The 19,143-nt window shown below is 31.5% G+C and overlaps 1 protein-coding gene across 1 annotated transcript in view; it reads right to left on the reverse strand.

Moving 5' to 3' along the window:
• Positions 1-19,143, reverse strand: part of LOC129967019 (hemicentin-1-like) — a 500,464-nt gene that overhangs the window by 146,992 nt on the left and 334,329 nt on the right. The window contains exon 5 of the mRNA XM_056081650.1: positions 4,027-4,359. Within this exon, the coding sequence (XP_055937625.1) occupies positions 4,027-4,359 (333 nt within the window). The remainder of the gene's footprint in view (positions 1-4,026; positions 4,360-19,143) is intronic.

The raw sequence follows: 19,143 nt of genomic DNA on the forward strand, positions 1-19,143 counted from the left end.
AAGATTAGCAGAAAATTTTCCGAAGAAAAAATTTTCAACAGAAAGTTAACTGTTATAAATGTGTAATCGAATACATATCATGCGTTAAAGATTATTTAAACCATCGCATAAAGGTGCTAATTTAATGGTAATTCAATTCTATTTTCAAATGTCTTATTCGAAGCAATAATAGGATATAGTCAATTAATCCTATAATGACTAGAACTGCTCCATCATCCGCATATTCCGAGTATTAATATCATTTACTTTAAGACAAATAATTTATAAATTAATACAATATGTAAAGTTACCACGACTCTTTATAACATCATTATGAGGCAGATGCAAATAAGTGACGAATTTCAGGAAGAGTTATTTAATTATTTTCGAAGTACCACATTTCGAAAGACAAAACTAGCACGAACACGAAAAATGTACGGCAACCACTTAGAACACAATCTAATAATGATCCCCAGCATGGATCATGGGAAACATGCATTGATTTTAATAAGGTAATGCTACCTGTTGCATCAAAAGAGAAGGTAGTAGAGTTTTGTAACTGCTACAAATATGAATAAATAATCATTGATTAAAAAATTTTCAATAATCTAAGATAGATAAGGTGTTTAACGTTCTTTTTATTGGACCATGGTAAAGTCGTAGAATTACTTTTAAGATTGCTTTTTAATTTTGCATTATGAGTGATAAAAACGTTGCACTTGCTAAAATTTTAAGCTTGTAACTGTGCAACTAATCAATCCTTGTAGCTCTAATCTGTTGCATCTTGAACCACCTTCCTTTTAACATAATTCCTTTGTTTTATTGTGTCATGATTTTAACAATGGGTAATCCTAATTAATTTTCTACCTACATAGGTGATTTGAAACGACCACATATTTTATCACCCAAATTGAAAGAAGAGCAAACTACTTTCCAATTTTTCTGCTAAAATCCCTGTTTTCAAAGAAGATTTTGGAATTAACTTAAGTAAGAAGAGGAACCCAAAATTAAAAATCAAAGCCTTGTCATTATCAAAGCATGTTTAGCTCAGCTTTCTATTCAATCTGCGATTTCAGTTACCCCCACCAAGTTTTAAATTTGATTCATCTTTCCAGAATACTACTCCCCCTTTGAAAGCAACAATATAAGCACGTCGGCGTTATTCTGCCTGACTATCAAAGTCCATAAAATTCGCAAAGAGGTTTTAATGGGTGCTTTCAAAGATTTGAAGCGGCCTCCTTCCAATAATCAATTATTGCAAGACCCGCAGCAACATCGGCTCTCCACTTCCCTCTGCTGACCAAAATGAATGGACGGCCTCATTTTCAGAGTCACGTGATTGTAGGGTTGGAAGAATATCTGCGCGGCGGAACTATTGTTGAAGCATTCAAATGCGCTAATGTGCATTAAACGTGCAATAAATTCAGATGTGCATTAAATGTTTTAAATTAAACTTGCTACCGATACAGTGTAACAGTAAAAAGGGAAAATGTTTACTTTTCTGAAATCAGTGACGTTAAAAAATGATGATTGTCCAGGAAATTGGAACAGTCCCAGTTATCCAGTCTTTTTTCTGGTTTAAAAAATAGTCTTATTTTTTTCTCTCTCTTTTTTATCACTTGCCGAAAAAAATACGAGATATATCTTGAGAGCTATATTTTATTTAGTAGAAATCACTTTTGTGGAATTTTTCTTTGGCACTTTTTGTACATAAAAAATACACTCATCTTAGCTGTTATATCTTCATGAAGAATTTTTGATAAGAGTATATTTCTTGTCATAGAAATGCTTGAGAATTACTTACATTCTTATAATTTTGTTTATCTCATTCTCATTATAAATTTGCATTTATATAGTTCTGTCGCTGTTTTCTTTATCGAATAGTTAAAATGTCTAATATTTTGAAAATTTCCAATTATGTTTTTCTAGCAAAAAATATATTTAAGTTAGAAGTTATGGGATTACAAGCGAGTTTAAATTTTATTGAAATTTTCGTTATTATCCGCACTATAGTAAGCTTTCATGAGATATCTCGTCGCATTTTAGTACGAAATGTATGCTTCATTTTCACTGTCATTATATTTATCTTAAAGTTGCGTGATTTTCATTTCTTATGAGAAATTTATTTAAAGCAAGGGATTATCTCAGATCATTTCCATCTATTTAATAAAAATGTTTTCTTCAGATATTCAGCAAAATTTTTGTCAATATTTTTAACTTCAATTAACGGCTGTTGAATAAGAAAAATAAAAGATGCTCCAAATCTAATTTTTTTGTACATAATTCAAATTTTCATTCTAAAGTCCTGAACTTCAAAAATGGAAATAAAAGCTTTCTGATAGATGATATAGTACATTCTACTTTCATTTCAGAACTGTCATCACCAGAGAATTTGCTTCTTCTAACTCGAAAATGGAGCTCAGATTTTTCTTCATCCTGAAAATTGGTTTATCTGGTGAAAAATAATATAAATTTCTTAACAATAAAAATTAACTAAATATAATAATTAGTCCAGTTAACCCTTTAAAGGGCCATTTTTTTCTAGTCATATTATGTTAAAATATTTTTAGGCTTGAAATTAGAATAAGAAAAGGGATTCATTTAGCTTATCAGATAAATTTAATTTGGTTAATTAATAATGAAGTATCAAATCAAGACACATCTTTTTGTCTGAGATAAAGAACTGAAGCATCTAAGTTTCTGACTTACTAAAAAAAACTTGTCAGAACTTATGCCAACCTACATAATTTCATACAAAGATTGATAAATTTGGTGGGAAGCATACTTTCCACGGCCCTAGAAAGGGTTAATCAATGCTTCTATCTGAACAAACCTGCTTCCTTGAGCCATTTGCATCAACTCCAGTTTTATGAAAATGTGATAATAAATATCAAAGTTACAAAGGTGTCCCATTATTTTTCTTGACGACTGTATTTTATATAAATGAACTTAATAAAGCACGCTAAAAATATATGAAGCCAAAGTCAAATAAGGAATATGATCATATTCAAAATAAATAATATTATCAAGCACAGTTTCAGACTGCATATGATAATACTGACACGTTTCTTTAATTAAACATTCATATTTAAAGTTTCCTTCTCTTGGGCAGATGAAAGAAATGATATCTGGATCTTATTTATTCAGTAGATATGAATCAAAGTTAGTCATCTACTCAGAGGTTATCCGCCAAATGCCTCTTAGATTCCGAATGCGGTACAAAAGTTCATAATAGATTTTAAAAATTCCTACTTTTGCCATTACTGATTGGTTTTAATTTCTACTGAAATTCTAAAGACTTTGTATGAGACAAACTATGCCGGAATATTTTCATTTCAAAATGGTAAAAAAACTGATGAATATTCGACTCCAATTAAACTTTGGAAAACCCAGGGAAACACAGCTGTATTATTACTGTGTTAGATGCTGTTAATGGATCTAAATAACGCTAAAATCACTTCGAAAGGTTTCATTTTCCCCAATAGTGAACAAGACAAGTGAGATTAATAACGCCGATAGTTATTAAAGAAGAGTTTGTGCTCATCCGAATGGGAAATTTTGATCGCGGGAATTACCAAGTTGTACTTCTCATGACGAATCACTAAACTTCTGATGTTTACAATGCTATATAACATGGTGACTACCTCATCAAAAATGCCAGCTTACAATTAATGCTGATTCCTGTGTTTTATCTCATTAGAAATGGAACGTAACGGTGCATCTGCGGAAGTGCAAATTACTGTTTCTTTTTTTCAAAACAAAACCCACAATAATAATACAGCTGTGTCAACCATTGCCTTATTCAGATTCCAAGTCACAGTCACTACAAGCATAAGTATTTGTTGGCATTTTGCTGAAATGTGTTAACTCACATACAAAAGAAATGAAAATTTAATAAATAAACCCAGCGGAAATCAGAACGCACTTAGTGACACCCGAAACTATTAAAAAATTTTTTAAGATCTTGGATCTTATATCCACATCTTGGAAGAATGAAAGCTTCTCTGTTATAAGTTATTACTTGATAAGACGATGAATTACACTTACAAAGAACGTCTATTGTGATGTTGTTGGTGGAATTCCCTCTTCCGAACGCATTCCTCACGTGGCAGCTGTACGATCCCGCCTCGGTTCTCACGATTCCGTCCAAGACCAACTTGTTGCTGGGCTTCAAAGGAGGCACTCCAGGAGGCGATCCACCTTTCAGATTGTTATTGGGCAATGTTAGAGGATCGATCGTCTTAACTGGTTTTCCATCTTTGTACCACACGACTTCGGTGACATTGGGGGGATTGGCGCTGAAGCTGCAAGTAAGGACTGCTTCCCCTGTTTCGTTCACGATGAGGCCGTCTTTGGGCAGCACTTCGACAGAAGGAGGATCTAAAAAAGAAAAAAGAATGATTGAGTGACATAAAAATGCATTGCTCTCCGATTACGTAATTAGTGAACATAAGCCGTAAGGGCATTATGCTAATAAATGAAATTTCTGCTGTTTTTTACTGTCGATGATTTCTTTTAAGGGCAAAATTGCAAATATCATTGCTTTACAGATTACTGATAGAGGTTAGATCCGTGTTTTACCATTATATTCTTGCTTTTCCTCTTCCATGCAAGGGATGGTAAGCCTTGAATATAATTTCAGGAGATTGTATAGACCAGTTAGCTGCAAACGATATATATCGATACTACTCTTGTTGATCTATTACCATTCGTTATCAGGAGTTTTCGAAAGGTTAGATCCGTAAGAAAGATGATTCAAAACCAAAACTAATAGACAAATTAAAATATATAGAAATGTTTAAAAAAACAATGCTTAATAGAAATACAAGAATGAATAAAAATAAATGTAAATTCGTTTTACGAAACAACTTTAATAAATAACATGAGAATAATGATAGCTAAATTTCTATTGTTAGTCCAAAGCGAAAGTTTAACTCGTAACTGGAGACATGATCTTCCTCACGCGGCCAGAAACATGGAGTCAAAGGGATTTCATTGTTATTTTACTTTTTGTCTTTCTTAAATAGTATTTGAATTTAATTTGGGAACACACTATATTCCGGAAATCATGTAATTACCAAAAATGTTAAAAATATTAGTATTCAAAATGCGAAATGTTATAATATTAAATTTGGAAAGATATTATAAGCAAAATCAAAACAATCTTTTAATGAATATTTACTTCGGTTAGATATGACGGAATTACACTAATGTTGATAATTATTAGTATTTAACAAACAAAAATGAAGAATACAATAGTTTAAAGAATTATTGTAAGAATATTTCTTCATTCTTTGTGCATTATTCAAATTAAAAGCTGTGTTAGAGATATAGATTCAGTAATTCCTTAAATAATAGCAAAAAAAAAATAATAATAATAACTTGGTTATACACGCGTTTTTATACTTAGATTTTTGCCAACGTACTGACGAGAGAACAATTTGAATGTATGGAGGAGATGATGATATTCAAGGACTAAACATCACGTGATAATCGGAGCTAATGAACAACGCGGAGTCAGTTTAACTCCCGTCTCTAGTTACGGATTAAATAGGCAATTAGATAAATCTTTGATGAAAACTTTGAAACACTGGATGGTGGGACACGAACCTTTCAAAAAATCTTTTACATGATACTTTCATCGACTTCCATTTTCGTTAGCTGCTCTGCATGCTAACTGTATTTTTTTGAAAAGCTATATAACTGTCGATATCTTTTTTCACTGGTGTAATGATAGCCCTATTCACTTCAGACTAAGGATATTCCCTATTATCTTAATCACTAATCTTAAAACTGAATTTTGACACACGGTGTATTTAAATATTAGGGGACTAAATATTAAAATATTAGCATAATATTTTCAGACTTGAACTTTGAGGTACGGTGCGTCATAGAAATTCAAACAATATCGCCACAAATAATACTGTAAATGTTTTCTTTGAGATTGTTTTGAAGTTTCTTTACTTTTCCATTTCCAAGACAAGACGAAAAAAAAGTTTTTCTCGAGCTTTGAAGGTGAAGTATTTTTCTAGTTCAATAAGTTTTACTATCTCTCCTATCATAAAATCTGTCCGTTTTTCTTCATTTTTATCACCTGAAAGCTAAAGTTTTCTTTCGAAGAAAATAAAAAGAATTCTATTGATTGTTATTTTGTTTATTTACTTATTTTTATGTTGTATTTCTGTTTTTGCCAGATAAAAACTTACTTTTCCCCAATATTGCTTGGTTAGTTCTACATTTTATAGACTCAGTAGAGAAATGTCGTTTCCTGTTCCTTTATAAAATAATATTACGGCGTAAAAGAATGAATTGTTGTACATGAAGGATTACGATACTATTATACGAATTTTAAATATATCAGAAACAAGAATTCTTAGTTATTATAAATTCAAATGGCAAAAAGAATCATCGAATTGTTTTGCACTAAATAGAGTTTTTATTAATAATATTTTTATCGAATTTCTTCTATTCTTCTAAACTCTATTCATTTTAAACTATTCTTTTTCAATGATGCAATACCCGTTTTCGGATGCAACCATCTATGCTTCGAGATTTACACATACTGTTAGATCATGTTATTGTTAATAAGTGTATATAGGTAACACCACATTGGGCCATTGCTAATAAGAGAAAATCGCGCTGAAGGATGCCCAACAAAATTATTTTCCTTTTTTCAAAGCTCTTGAATAGAAGTGAATTATTTTTCTCTATTTTAAAACTCTTGTTTTAAAAGGACATTCGAAAATTTTACTGATCACAATCTGAAAGTTGGTTTGAGTTTGTTCATATTGTTACCATGCCACAACATCCATAAATATTCCGAACTATTCTATTCTTATATAAATAAACTAATTTGACTTTTGTACAATATATTATAAATCTGATCACTTCCTTCAAGGATTAAAAATATATCATCTTATGTTCATACAGTCACAATTGTTTAGAATCGCCTGTCGTTAGAACTACGAATTTGTAACGTTGTTAGATAGTCTATCCTTTATTTAAAATCTCTGATGCATTTTATTGAGACCACGCATACAATTATTGTCTAAAACTTAGAGAATCCAAAGTCTGAAGAATTCTCTTAGATTCACGATATTCTGATAACTCAGTTCCCATTGACGGTCACTGAGATATTGGTTCTAATACAGATGAACTACTTTACAGACAATAGTAGAGAAATTAGCTATTTTAGACAATAATTGTAGAGAGCCCACTTACAATTATTGTCTAAAATTTAGAAAATCCATAGTCTGAAGAATTCTCTTATATTCACGACATTCTGATAACTTATTTCCCATTGACGGTCACTAAGACATTGGTTCTAATACAGATGAACTATTTTACAGACAATAATAGGGAAATCAGCTATTTTAGACAATAATTGTAGAGAGCCCACTTACAATTATTGTCTAAAATTTGGAGAATCCATAGTCTGAAGAATTCTCTTAGATTCACGACATTCTGATAACTCAGTTCCCATTGACGGTCACTTAAATATTGGTTCCAATATAAATTAGCTATTATACAAAAGGGTTTATTGTAATTTTCAATCATGTAATAATCGCAGTCTGCAATTATTTTGGAGTAATGCAGCGAAAAGTTTGTTTTTAATCATATAAAAATAATAAGATTTTTTAAATCAGAATTATAATTTTATGTTACCAATATGAAGTTCATAGTGTGCAGTACATCTTCAAAATACGAAATTTAGTTTGACTCCAATGTGAATTTATTAATTGCACATCTAATCATTTTAAATCTGCACAAAATGACGATGATGCGATTTTCTTCCACATTTTTATTGAATGGGAAACGAAGAGCATAATTTTAAGAAAAAATTCTGGAATTTGGTTATCGTGTCAGTTTGTCAAAGAATATTTTGTTCATACATTTGTAGTAGGAAACGAAATACACCATCGGACAATAATTTAGATGCTAAATGTCATGTGCTATTGTGTTTGTGCAGTGATGTGAACTGAACGTCAAACATCATTAGTAAATAGAAATAATAATTCATGCTCTAGCTTCAAAAATCATATGAAGTCGAAGTATAGAAATCAACAAAGAATTCAAAATAATTTAAGAGATTAAGGTGAAGTAATTCTAAATGATTAGATCAAGGATCCGTACTGTATTCTCTCAGGCACAAAATAGTTGATTCACTAATATTTAGAAATGTTCATTAAATTTAAGAAACAATGTTTCGATAAGGAATGCGCATATGAATACAGAACCCGTCACTGGTTTGCTTTCGTGAATTCTTATGAAAGTTATCAAAAAACGCAATAATGATTTGTAGTTTCAATCAGACTTGAGAATCAAAATAGATTTTCTTTTTGCTGCTATGCAAAAATTGGAGACAAATTACTTTTTACTCGAGTACAGTGCGTGCATATACGAAGCTTGTTTAGACATTCATGAATTGGCTATCTTCTATCTTCTTGGCTTAGTTCTTTCAGTAATCATTATCGTAAAGACGACAGATAGTTATAAAAGCACATATAACGTTTGTTGAATGTCATAATTTTAACAAATACTTCAGAAATGTTTGTGGAACTATAAAACAAGTCACTTTCTTCAGTTTTAAAAACAAATCTTTTCATAAAAAGTGTGTAATTGCATTTCTAAAATGAAACCACCAACAAATTAACCCCAGAAACAGTAGAAATGAAGCATTAGAATCGATTCATCTAATAGTTTGGGCGTGAGGAATTGCACAGGTTTGTTTGTGGATTTCAGGAAGTAAAATATGTAATTTTATTTGTTTGATTCTGGAAAAAAAAGTCAAATAATTCAAACTGTGATATGCCGCATTATTTTTAAAATGGCAATTGTCCGAAAAAATAGTTCGCAAATGTTAAGGAATTGCATTTCATATAATTTTTGTGGAAACGCTTTATACTTTTAACATATCTAAACAAATTAATACCGAAATAGCTATTCACACATATTTATATTATGATATTCAGAGCCAAATGGATTGCAAATAATGATTATTTTAACCAACAGGTCATACAGTACAACATAGATGATGAGTCATCAGCAGTATAATTATTTATTTAATATCTCATTAACATAACTTGGAAGTCACCTTTCATTCTAACATAATTCTAATTTCTATTTTCATTCTAACATAATATAGCACTTACTGCAACAATTTTGCATATGGAAATTAAAAAGAGGATTAAATTTTTGTCAATATGATTAGGATTTGGTTAATAAAAGATAATTTAAAAATGAAATAACATGTTTAATAATAAAATATATTATCACACATTTCGTTTTTTAGAACTGGTAATAAATGACCTTCCTCTTCCTGTATACAGCCGACCACCCTGCCATCGTTAAATGTAGCAGTATCGACAGAATTGGGCTGTGGTCAACTGCTATCTTTATCATAGTCCCTCCATAACACTGGTCGATTCACCAAACTGACATAATCTTCGAGGTAAAATGGTCCCTAACACAAAGTGCTTAATCACTTACCTTCCTCATCATCTTCCTGTTCACATATCTTCCAATTAAACAAGGAACAGGCCATCACTTAAAGAAAATCTCCTCGAAATTCCCAATGTTACTTCAAATTCTCTTTTTACAACAACAGAAATCCAAACATTTTCAATTTTTCAAAAAATTGGTAAAAAAAACTGACAATTTTTAACGTCATGTCCTTCAGAGATTTTAAGATTATCTGGTACCATCAGTACTGTACTTAAGTCATCCTTTTCAACTTTCAGATTCTTTCTTACTTCAGAGATTTCTATGCATTCCTTTAAATAATGGAAAACAATATCGATCCCTCCACAGATGCATTTATTTTCCGGCATTCGTCCGAATCTTTGGAAATACGCGGGAATCTCCGATAATAAATGACCTGCTTGAAGAACGTCTTCAGCATTATTAATCTTTTCTCTATTTTTCGTCTGTGTTATCGCATCAAAGAATGTAAACATTATCACGTGACTGCACTGGTGCAAACATAACATCATATTTTGTAAAAATAAAAAAAAAATCATCTCAACAGGACCTCTAGCAAAAAACAATGTCTACGTGGTTTCAATGAGGCGGCGAAACATTGATTAAAGAAATCGGACCATTCTCCTCGATTAGTTAAAACCCATGCCGTACGTGAAAGGAAGGGGTATTTTGTATGCATTCCATAAAGTATACGATATTTATAAAACTGTCTTTATTTGGACGCGAGGTGTTTACGAAATGAATAGCTAGTTCTTAGTATTCTGTGGGTTGCCTCACCCCCGGAGAGGCACTTTTTTATGGATCTATTCTATTCGCAGGTTGTTGCTACTTCCTTCACTTTTTCTTATGCCCAGAAAAAATCAAACGCGAAATATTTTTACTCTTTTTCTTTTCATCCCCATGTCTTTTCTTCACTCCTTCAAAGATAGAAAACTTCGTCAGTAATTTACTTTCAAAAATATCAAAATAAAAATAGAAGAAACATAAGAATAGTATTGTCGATAATGTAAGCATACAGAAATATATATTTTATTCATTTTTAAAATAAATGCGAGTAAAATTTGCAAAGCGCAACTGCAATTTATTCTGGATGGGATACTTATTATTTTACTAAAGCCAAATATTTTCTTCATACTTTTCACTGGCTTTATAGAAAGATTTTGGAAAGAAATATTAACATGCATTTAAATAACAGAAATGCAATGAAGAAAGAAATTGAAATCAACCATACAATTTTTTTCTTCCTCCCTTTTTTGTTTGGTTTTATTTTTCAAATCATTTCCAGAAATACTTATTTCCTTTAAAAATATTTATATTTAAAATAATCTATAATTTTTTAAATTTATAATTCAAATTTTATAAGAAGTATATGTATAAAACAAGGCAAAATCAACTTATGAAGTGCATTGATAAAAGACATTATTCATGTTCATTTGAATTACAAGGAGAATGGTGATTAAGGTAAAAGACTACGTCACAGTATAGCTTAAAGTAACACTTGAGATATCGATCATCACATAACTGTGACGTCATATATATTAAATCCGTTCATTCTCAATGGATTCAAGAATGCGAAAACTTTTCTGTACTTGCAGAAGAAATGACAGAATTCATTGTAAAATAAGATACGATATTTTAGAAAAAAATTTGCAACATATTTATCAAGCGAATTTACTGAATTTTTTACTCACTGACTTTATTGGCATTTTATTCTAGGGCTTAGTTTAGTTTAGTTATATTAATGTTCCATTTTAAAGCAAACCCCTTTTAAGTCCGTTTTGGGACGGACTTCGTAATTTTGAAACGCGGTAAGATGACGAGAATGATTCCTGAGCTGGCATCCCTTCTCCAAACTTCCACACCACACCAGCGGGAGGACGTTTGACCTCGATAGATCGTTTCGCGAACCTGAAACCTTTACTCTCGGGTGCGAAACTTTTTGAGTGTGACTTATATGGAAATGTTTGGAGAAGCCTGTCTATGAGATAAACTGTCGACGATTACTTTGGATTTAAGAGCACTTGATGTTAGCATAAAAGTTTTTTATGCTAACTTTTTTGCTCTGGTTAACATAAAAGGAAAATTTCGACATTGGCGGTGTTCAAAATCAGTAAATTTTAATCAACAACGTTCCAGATAAAGTTCTTTTAAAATACAATCTATATAATCTACACTAACGTACGTGGCACAGAAATCGAGCTTATGACTAATTGTTGAATGGTAACTGCTAAATATATACAGTGGGTAAAAAAGTTTCCGTACGGAGGACTAAAATAAAAATAAATTAGCATCATTTCTAATCTTTGCTTTTTATCTTTATAAACTGCTTATATATTGTTAATATGAGTCTTTAAAAAGGAGTTTCATAATAAATTTTTCTTTTTTACAAAATTCAGCAAGTCCGCTTGCAATTTTAAAGATAAACGACGAAGTATCATGCAAAAAAAGTTTCCGTACGCAATATGCAAATTCCTCCTGACGTGCTCTACAACTAATCCACAGTAAATATTCGAGGTTTGATGGTTTGCCAGAGTGAAGAATACGACATAACAACAGTTGTTTAATTACAATGTTTCGTTGATCGTCTTAAAATGGAAATTCAGAAATCCATTCGAGAATTAGTGATTCGGTTGCGAAAAAATGGATTATTTATGAAAAAAATCAGTGAAATGACTTACAAACCAAAGTCTACAGTGCAGTATATTATTGAAAGATACAGTGGTGTGTAAAAATTTAAGGATAGACATCGATCCGGAAGAACTCCGAAGTTAAATAGCTTGCATAAAAGAAATATCATGTGTAAAGTGCAAGATAATCCCTCGGATTAGTGCATTTCAACTTGCAACTGATTTAATGGTTAATTACAACATAAAATTCGCATCTTAAATTCTAAGAAATATCATTTAAAAAAAGGTTATAATGGATGTGGGGCCCGTAAGAGGCCTATTATAAGTCTCTGCTACTGAAAAAGAGTCTCGAGTTTACAAAGAAGCATAAAAGCAAGCCTCTATCTTTTTGAGAATCGGTCCTTTTTAGTGATGAATCAAAATTTAATATATGTGGGTCAGATGGTGGAGTTATGATCTGGAGGGAATCAAAACAGCATATATTACTTAAGAACTTCTGTGGAACTGTGAAGCACGGTGAAGGTTGAACATGGTATGAGGGTATATAAATGCTGCTGGTGTCGGAAATTTATGTTTTATAGATGGAAATATGGATAGGTACATGCATCTTGACATTCTAAAACAAAATGTTTTAACCAATGCAGAAAAACTGTCCCTTGGAATGGACTTTACTTTTCAATAGGACAACGATCCTAGGCACACCTCCAAGATTTGTCAAGATTAATGTCTCTATCGTGTTAAAAAACAGCTTCATAGTCCTCCCCAGTCTCCCGATTTAATCCTTATAGGACATTTATTGAAAGAAATCGGTCGTGAACAAAAAAAGTATAACATAAAGAATAAGGTTGAACTCAAAAGGGTCATTCAAGACATATGGAGTAGTATTTCCCTAGAAACAACAAAAAACTGATGGGGTTATGCCACAACATTTGAGAGAAGAGAAAAAGGCCAAAGGAAGGCCTACCGATCATTAAATGCAAGTTGGTCAGCATAAAAAAGGTTTTTCATGTACTATGTAAATACCGTACGGAAACTTTTTTTGTTCCTTATTAGTGGCATTTTTTTATTCTTTCAATTTAAATATTTAATTTTCTTCATATTTTTTCCTTTATAATATTCATAAATAATAAATGAAATTGTGTTAAACCAATTTTAAAATTTTCATTTTCGTAACAAAATATTTTTTGCCAAAAATTAAATTTTTTTTAACAGTCATAGCGGAAACTTTTTTTACCCACTGTATATATATAAAACATAATACGAATTTCAGACTGCTTTATTCATTGAACATCTTTACAGCGGCACTAAATCAAACGCTTCGCTTAGCTAATTAATGGAGCTGCAAAATATTATTCAGAATACATTCAGTCAGAGGAAGGAAGATATAAAAGAAATCAAGAAATAAGCTCAAACAAAAGTTCAATAAAACTCAAAAGTAGATTTAACCGTTGTTGAATAAGTAATCGTATTAAGATTTAAGATTTTTCTCCAAGCACATCAAAACCATGCCAATCGTCCAAAAACTCTCCAAAATCCTGCAATCCTGGGGTGCAATCAAAAATTGTCTCGAAATTTGGCGAGAAATCGCTCAAACGTTTTTCTATATTGGCACCCGAACGTTAATCTTAAGCCTAACATTTATCTCTATGACATGTCTTTGGAAATTTATACTCATGTCACCCAAAACAATTATTTTATAAAAAGTGCTTTTTGTTTTATTTTAAGACTAAAAAAAAAATACCTTTTTAATGACATCAATTCCTTTTTCATACAATTTTTCATTTAACTTTCCATAATATTTTTAATTCGATTTGATACACTATCGGAAAAAAGGCTTTTACAGGATTCAAACTCTCCATCAAAATATTCGAGCATGTGATTTTGCCAGTCATTCAATCTGTAGTAGGATTTTCATTACCGCTTTTATTTCGTAACATATAAACTTTGTAAATTGCAATACTTACCAATTTACACTTTGTAAACTTCAGTAATTTTTTTTAATTAAATCCATGTGTTTTAATCATATTAAATAACGAAGACAAATATTTTTTAATCATATATTAATAATTTAACAACCCAATAACTTATTAATCTCAGCGAACAAACTGGTAGCCAAAGGCGGCTAAATTTGTATAAAATTGATTTCAGGTAGTTCTTAGGATTCTTCTTAGAATCATAATTTGCTATGAGGATATGTTTGTGCATTACATTTAAGATATAATCCCATCTACTTGAGATATATTCTCCCAGCGATACTAGCTTTTCTCTGGCATTTTCATTGTTAAGTGTAAACTAAATCTGAAACAAACGAAGCATTTCATCTTTTTGGCACCTATAATATCCACCCACAGAATGAACGATGGCGTAGCGAATGCGTCAAGGAATACAGTTTATTATTTAGTCATGTAATCCATTTACAGTTCTGACATTAGATACAGCTGTAATGGCTGCAGAATAGCATCGAATCATCATCTCAATAACGGATCGTCGTTCATCGTAGGCGATCTTAATTGACTTAATCTTAGAGAATCATCTAATCGCCAGTGAGCCCTTAATGGCTACTTGCTGTTTCTAATTAGGCCGACGCTATTGATATCTTTCGATCGTTGCTCACTTTGAAATCCCATTAAGGAATGAGAGGGTTACGTTTGCCTGGAACAAAGCTCCAAATACATTCAGAATGATAAGTAACGCTTCTTGTCCTTGTGCATCAAATCAGGCACCCAGCGAAATCTGAGTCAAGCAATCCAATGAGCTTTCCAACGAAATGTCGACAATACAAACATCACTGAAAACAATTGACTGTGCTCCTATTTGAGAAATAATTTTATTGTTTACTAACAGCCTTTGGCGACCAACTGGTTTTCAATTAAATATTTTATGTAACTAAGTCTCTTAATAGCTTCTTTAAAATTTTGATAGTCATATAATTCATATTATTACAGAAACCTGACGCCCTTCTGCTCATTGTACTATGTATGTCTCTAATTTTCTGTTGGATCTCTTAAAATTTAAATTTAAAATTAAAAACTGAATTGATTAAACTTCAATTAATACAAAAACGTTTGGGCTAAAACCAGACATGTTTTTTTTTTTTTAATATGATTACAAAAAATCAAATCCCTCAATTAAACAAAAATTCAGTTTTACTTTCAGAAGAATTTAAATGTTGCAAGCAATATTTTATTTTATTTCAATCAATAAAAGTATTTCTGAAAAAAATTATGAAGACTAAATTTTATACAACCCTTCGATCCTATGAATCATATTCAGCAAAATAAACTTAACTAACGTTTAAATCTACTACGATCAAATCTGACCGAATTATAAAACTTTAAATATTATTATTTCATGTCAATAAGTCTTGGGAAACTTGAGGTGCTTTTATTAGGGGCATTATTTCTGTGAAATGAAACGTTCTATGAGAAGATGATTATATTTGTTATAATATTGTTACGAAATTTCCCGGGGTCGTTTGGATAGTGGGAGTTATATGGTGTGAAGAACGCTCAATCAGCAGGTGGCAGTAGAAAATAAAACAACGACGTTTATTTACACGAAGACACACAGGACAGCACAAGGACGACAACTATATACAGCACAGAAGACGATTATCTTCAGCCGAGACGTGCAGCATACAACAAGACTCTACTGCAGACAGTAGCGCACAGCTTAGTTCAGCACTAGCTTGACTCCGTCGCTGCTCTGCTAATCTCTGGAAGACTCCTTCTTTACCGTCGATTCCGACTACTCTCCTCTGTCGCTTCCGACTACGACTTGCCGTCGATCCCGACTACTCTCCTCTGTCTCTTCCGACTACCACTACTCTGTCAGTCGCGGCTGCTTCCTTTTATAGGTCTCGGGAGGCCGGTCTAGAAGCCTCTCAACCAATCAGGAACGTTCGAGGCGTATCTCGGTTCCTACTGAACGAATCGGGAAAATTCTCGATGTTTCGTGTATAATCTATTTTGGTGCCAAAGTCGCCAAATGGTTGCTAAGTTTGTCCCCAAGCTCTGGGTCCTCCTATGGAACCCACTATGCTGGGAAGCAGCATCACAGATTCGTAACATTATATACACTATTCTTTACCGAGCAATTGATTCGATCATTTGAAGAGATGAGATTTAAAGAGTATATTAGGTTGAATGAAATAAACGAAAAAGTTTAACGAAAGTTTGTTTTATAGCACACGGAAAAACTATGGAAATTAAAATCGTGATTTCTTTAAAAATTCTTGATAGACTATATGATATTTTAAGTCTTTTTTAGTATGTTAATACTTAAGGATTAACATTACAGAATGTTATCTCTTATGAGAGGCTTGCGAAAACCCCTCATTGAAACAAAAGGAGGGTAAATTAGTACTATAAAGAGCTACTGTTAAGAATGACAGAAGGACATTCCTTCTTTTACACAATTGTTATTCATTCTTTCTGTTATTCTTTTATGGTTAATGTGATCAAGATAATAGAAAAGAATTGCGCCAAGCATATTATCATGCTACAATTTCTCAAACTCGAGATATAAATTTTCATGAAAGCAGTTGCAAAGAGGAAAATATTTCGTAACTCTGAGAGAATTATTTAACGGATATTTTGAAAATATCCCCCACCTCATTAAAGAAATTTATGAATGAGGGTTCAGTGTTAAGCCATTGAGTATATAAATAATAGAAATTAATTCATTCCCATATTTTAGCCTTAATTAATTTACTGAACGATAATAAACATTTAAGACTTCCTTGGATCTCTATTACATTTACTTGCAAACGATAATTGCCGGTAAAGAGTAAAAATGAATGAAACATTCCTACTGTCATTCTGTGTGCAATTAAATTTTATGTCCTCTCAGTCGGGAAAAAACATTCATTTTTTTAAAGATAGCAAAATTTATGTGAAACTAAAATAGTCTTACCTGAAAGTAAATTTAATATTTAATTAATTGCGATATTATAATGGGAGTTAAAGCTCTTGCTTCATAAAGAGTAGATCTGTAAATACAAATAAATTTAATGTACGGTCCCTGAAAAAGCGGACGTTGCAAATCGAAAGTGTAAATTTAAGGTTTTTTAGAATATTTCGAAAATTATTTGGGGGTTGTACAATTTTTTAAAATCTGGCATTTCAGAATGTCAGCTTTACTCCAATGCAGAAATTTTACTAAATTACGATTAACTTTTTTCCCACCTTCAGATATAAAATTTAATGAAAAAATATTAAATTTGTATTATTTATGCATTTATTTCGAAATTTTATGAAATATGGTCATTTTCTGTAAGTGAATGAAAATATTTTTTAGAAATATATAATAATTTCTGAGATTTCGTCGAAAGTTCATAAAATATTTAATACTAGAAATGTCATTTTTCAAAAATCTCAAACTTTCAAAATTATTATTCATACTCAAATATTTCCCAAAAAATTTATTGAGTAATTAATTTATAACGATAAATAGATTCAGCAATATATATATATATATATATATATATATATATATATATATATATATATATATATATATATATATATATATATATATATATATATATATATATATATATATATATTAAATTAATTAACTAATTCGATCAATCAGCTTGTTTATATCGACAAATTTACGCCTTTCAACCGTTTTCATTGATCCATTGACACCAATTATGTGAATTTGCGATAGTAAATGAAACAAAGTACAGAGATGTTCCTTTTTTTCTGTTGTTGACCATTGTACAACTATTTGCCTTAAGAGAAAAAATGACCGGAATGATTGAGATTAAATAAACAGTAGAATGAATTTTATTCTTTATACAAAACATATTACTGCGGCGATATAATTTGGTAATGTTTTGGGGCAACTTGGCAATCAAATTTGGCTTGGAGTTTATTAGGGGTGTAGGGAGAATACGAAATATTGAAACTTTTTAAAACTTGGATCTGAAAATACGGAGAGATTCCCAGAAACTTAGACCCCTCACCTAGCAGAATATAAAAGTTCTGCTCTAGAATTCAATTTCAGAATTGATGGAGTTATTGAGTGCAGTGTGCTCTCATGCACCTTTAGTTCGTGATATATTGAGATTGAGTTTTATAAATGTATTTCTTTTCAAATCGAAACTGTACTTTTATTGTAAGTTGAATTCTTCCAGTTCCAGAAACCTATCAACGCTTGAGCCTTTTCTCACTAGTGGAAGACATCACATGGTACAACAATATTTAGAAGATATAATTCACGCTTTTACACTAAACACGAACAATAGTATAAAAAATTAAGACGGTTATAACTTAAATGAATACCGTAAAGTAATTTTAAATTTTATTTAATAGCAACAATGCAGCAAACTATATGATAACGATACCACGTTTCCTGAACTCTCTACATTAAATAACTGATGAATGCATATCCCAAAGATAAAAGTTTACTGAGGTACAACATCCGTTCTTTAAACTTTATTCTGGGCCTCTGTGGCATGTTGGTAAGGTCACAGCTTCGGAACCGGACGGTTTCAAGTTCGTGACCCGATTCCACTGAAGAACCATCGTATAAGCAGAACTGGTATACGCTAAATAAGTCGGGATCAAATGCCCTCCGGATGGTGGTGTAGAAATTTGATGAGGGGGTTAGCGCAAGCGTCATCCTCGTCATCTGACCGCGGTTCAAAATTACGAGCTCTGTCGCAAAATAGCTCTACTATAACTTTAAAACGGAACGCTAATATAACTAAAGAAAAAAAAAACTGGAATTTCATTCTTTCAACCAAAATAAATAATACTTTTTACCGTCATATTTTTAAAACATATTCTTCCCGAAGCCTCCTACTATTGATGAATATAAGAAAAGGTTTGGGTTTGAAAAAAAAAAAAAAGAGAAAAGAAAAGAAAGGAACGCTGGAATCAAAATTATTCGATGCTAGTCTTCGGAGGACACACACACACACACGCACACAAACCTGCTGCAATAGCCTGTGAATGTTAATCCATAAAATAGACAGCTTCAGTGAAAGTGGAAGTAACCCAGAGAATACAAAGACCTGGTATACGAATGAATCGCTTGTTACACGGAA

Source organism: Argiope bruennichi, chromosome 4 (assembly GCF_947563725.1).
Source record: "Argiope bruennichi chromosome 4, qqArgBrue1.1, whole genome shotgun sequence".
NCBI classification, from domain to species: domain Eukaryota; kingdom Metazoa; phylum Arthropoda; class Arachnida; order Araneae; family Araneidae; genus Argiope; species Argiope bruennichi.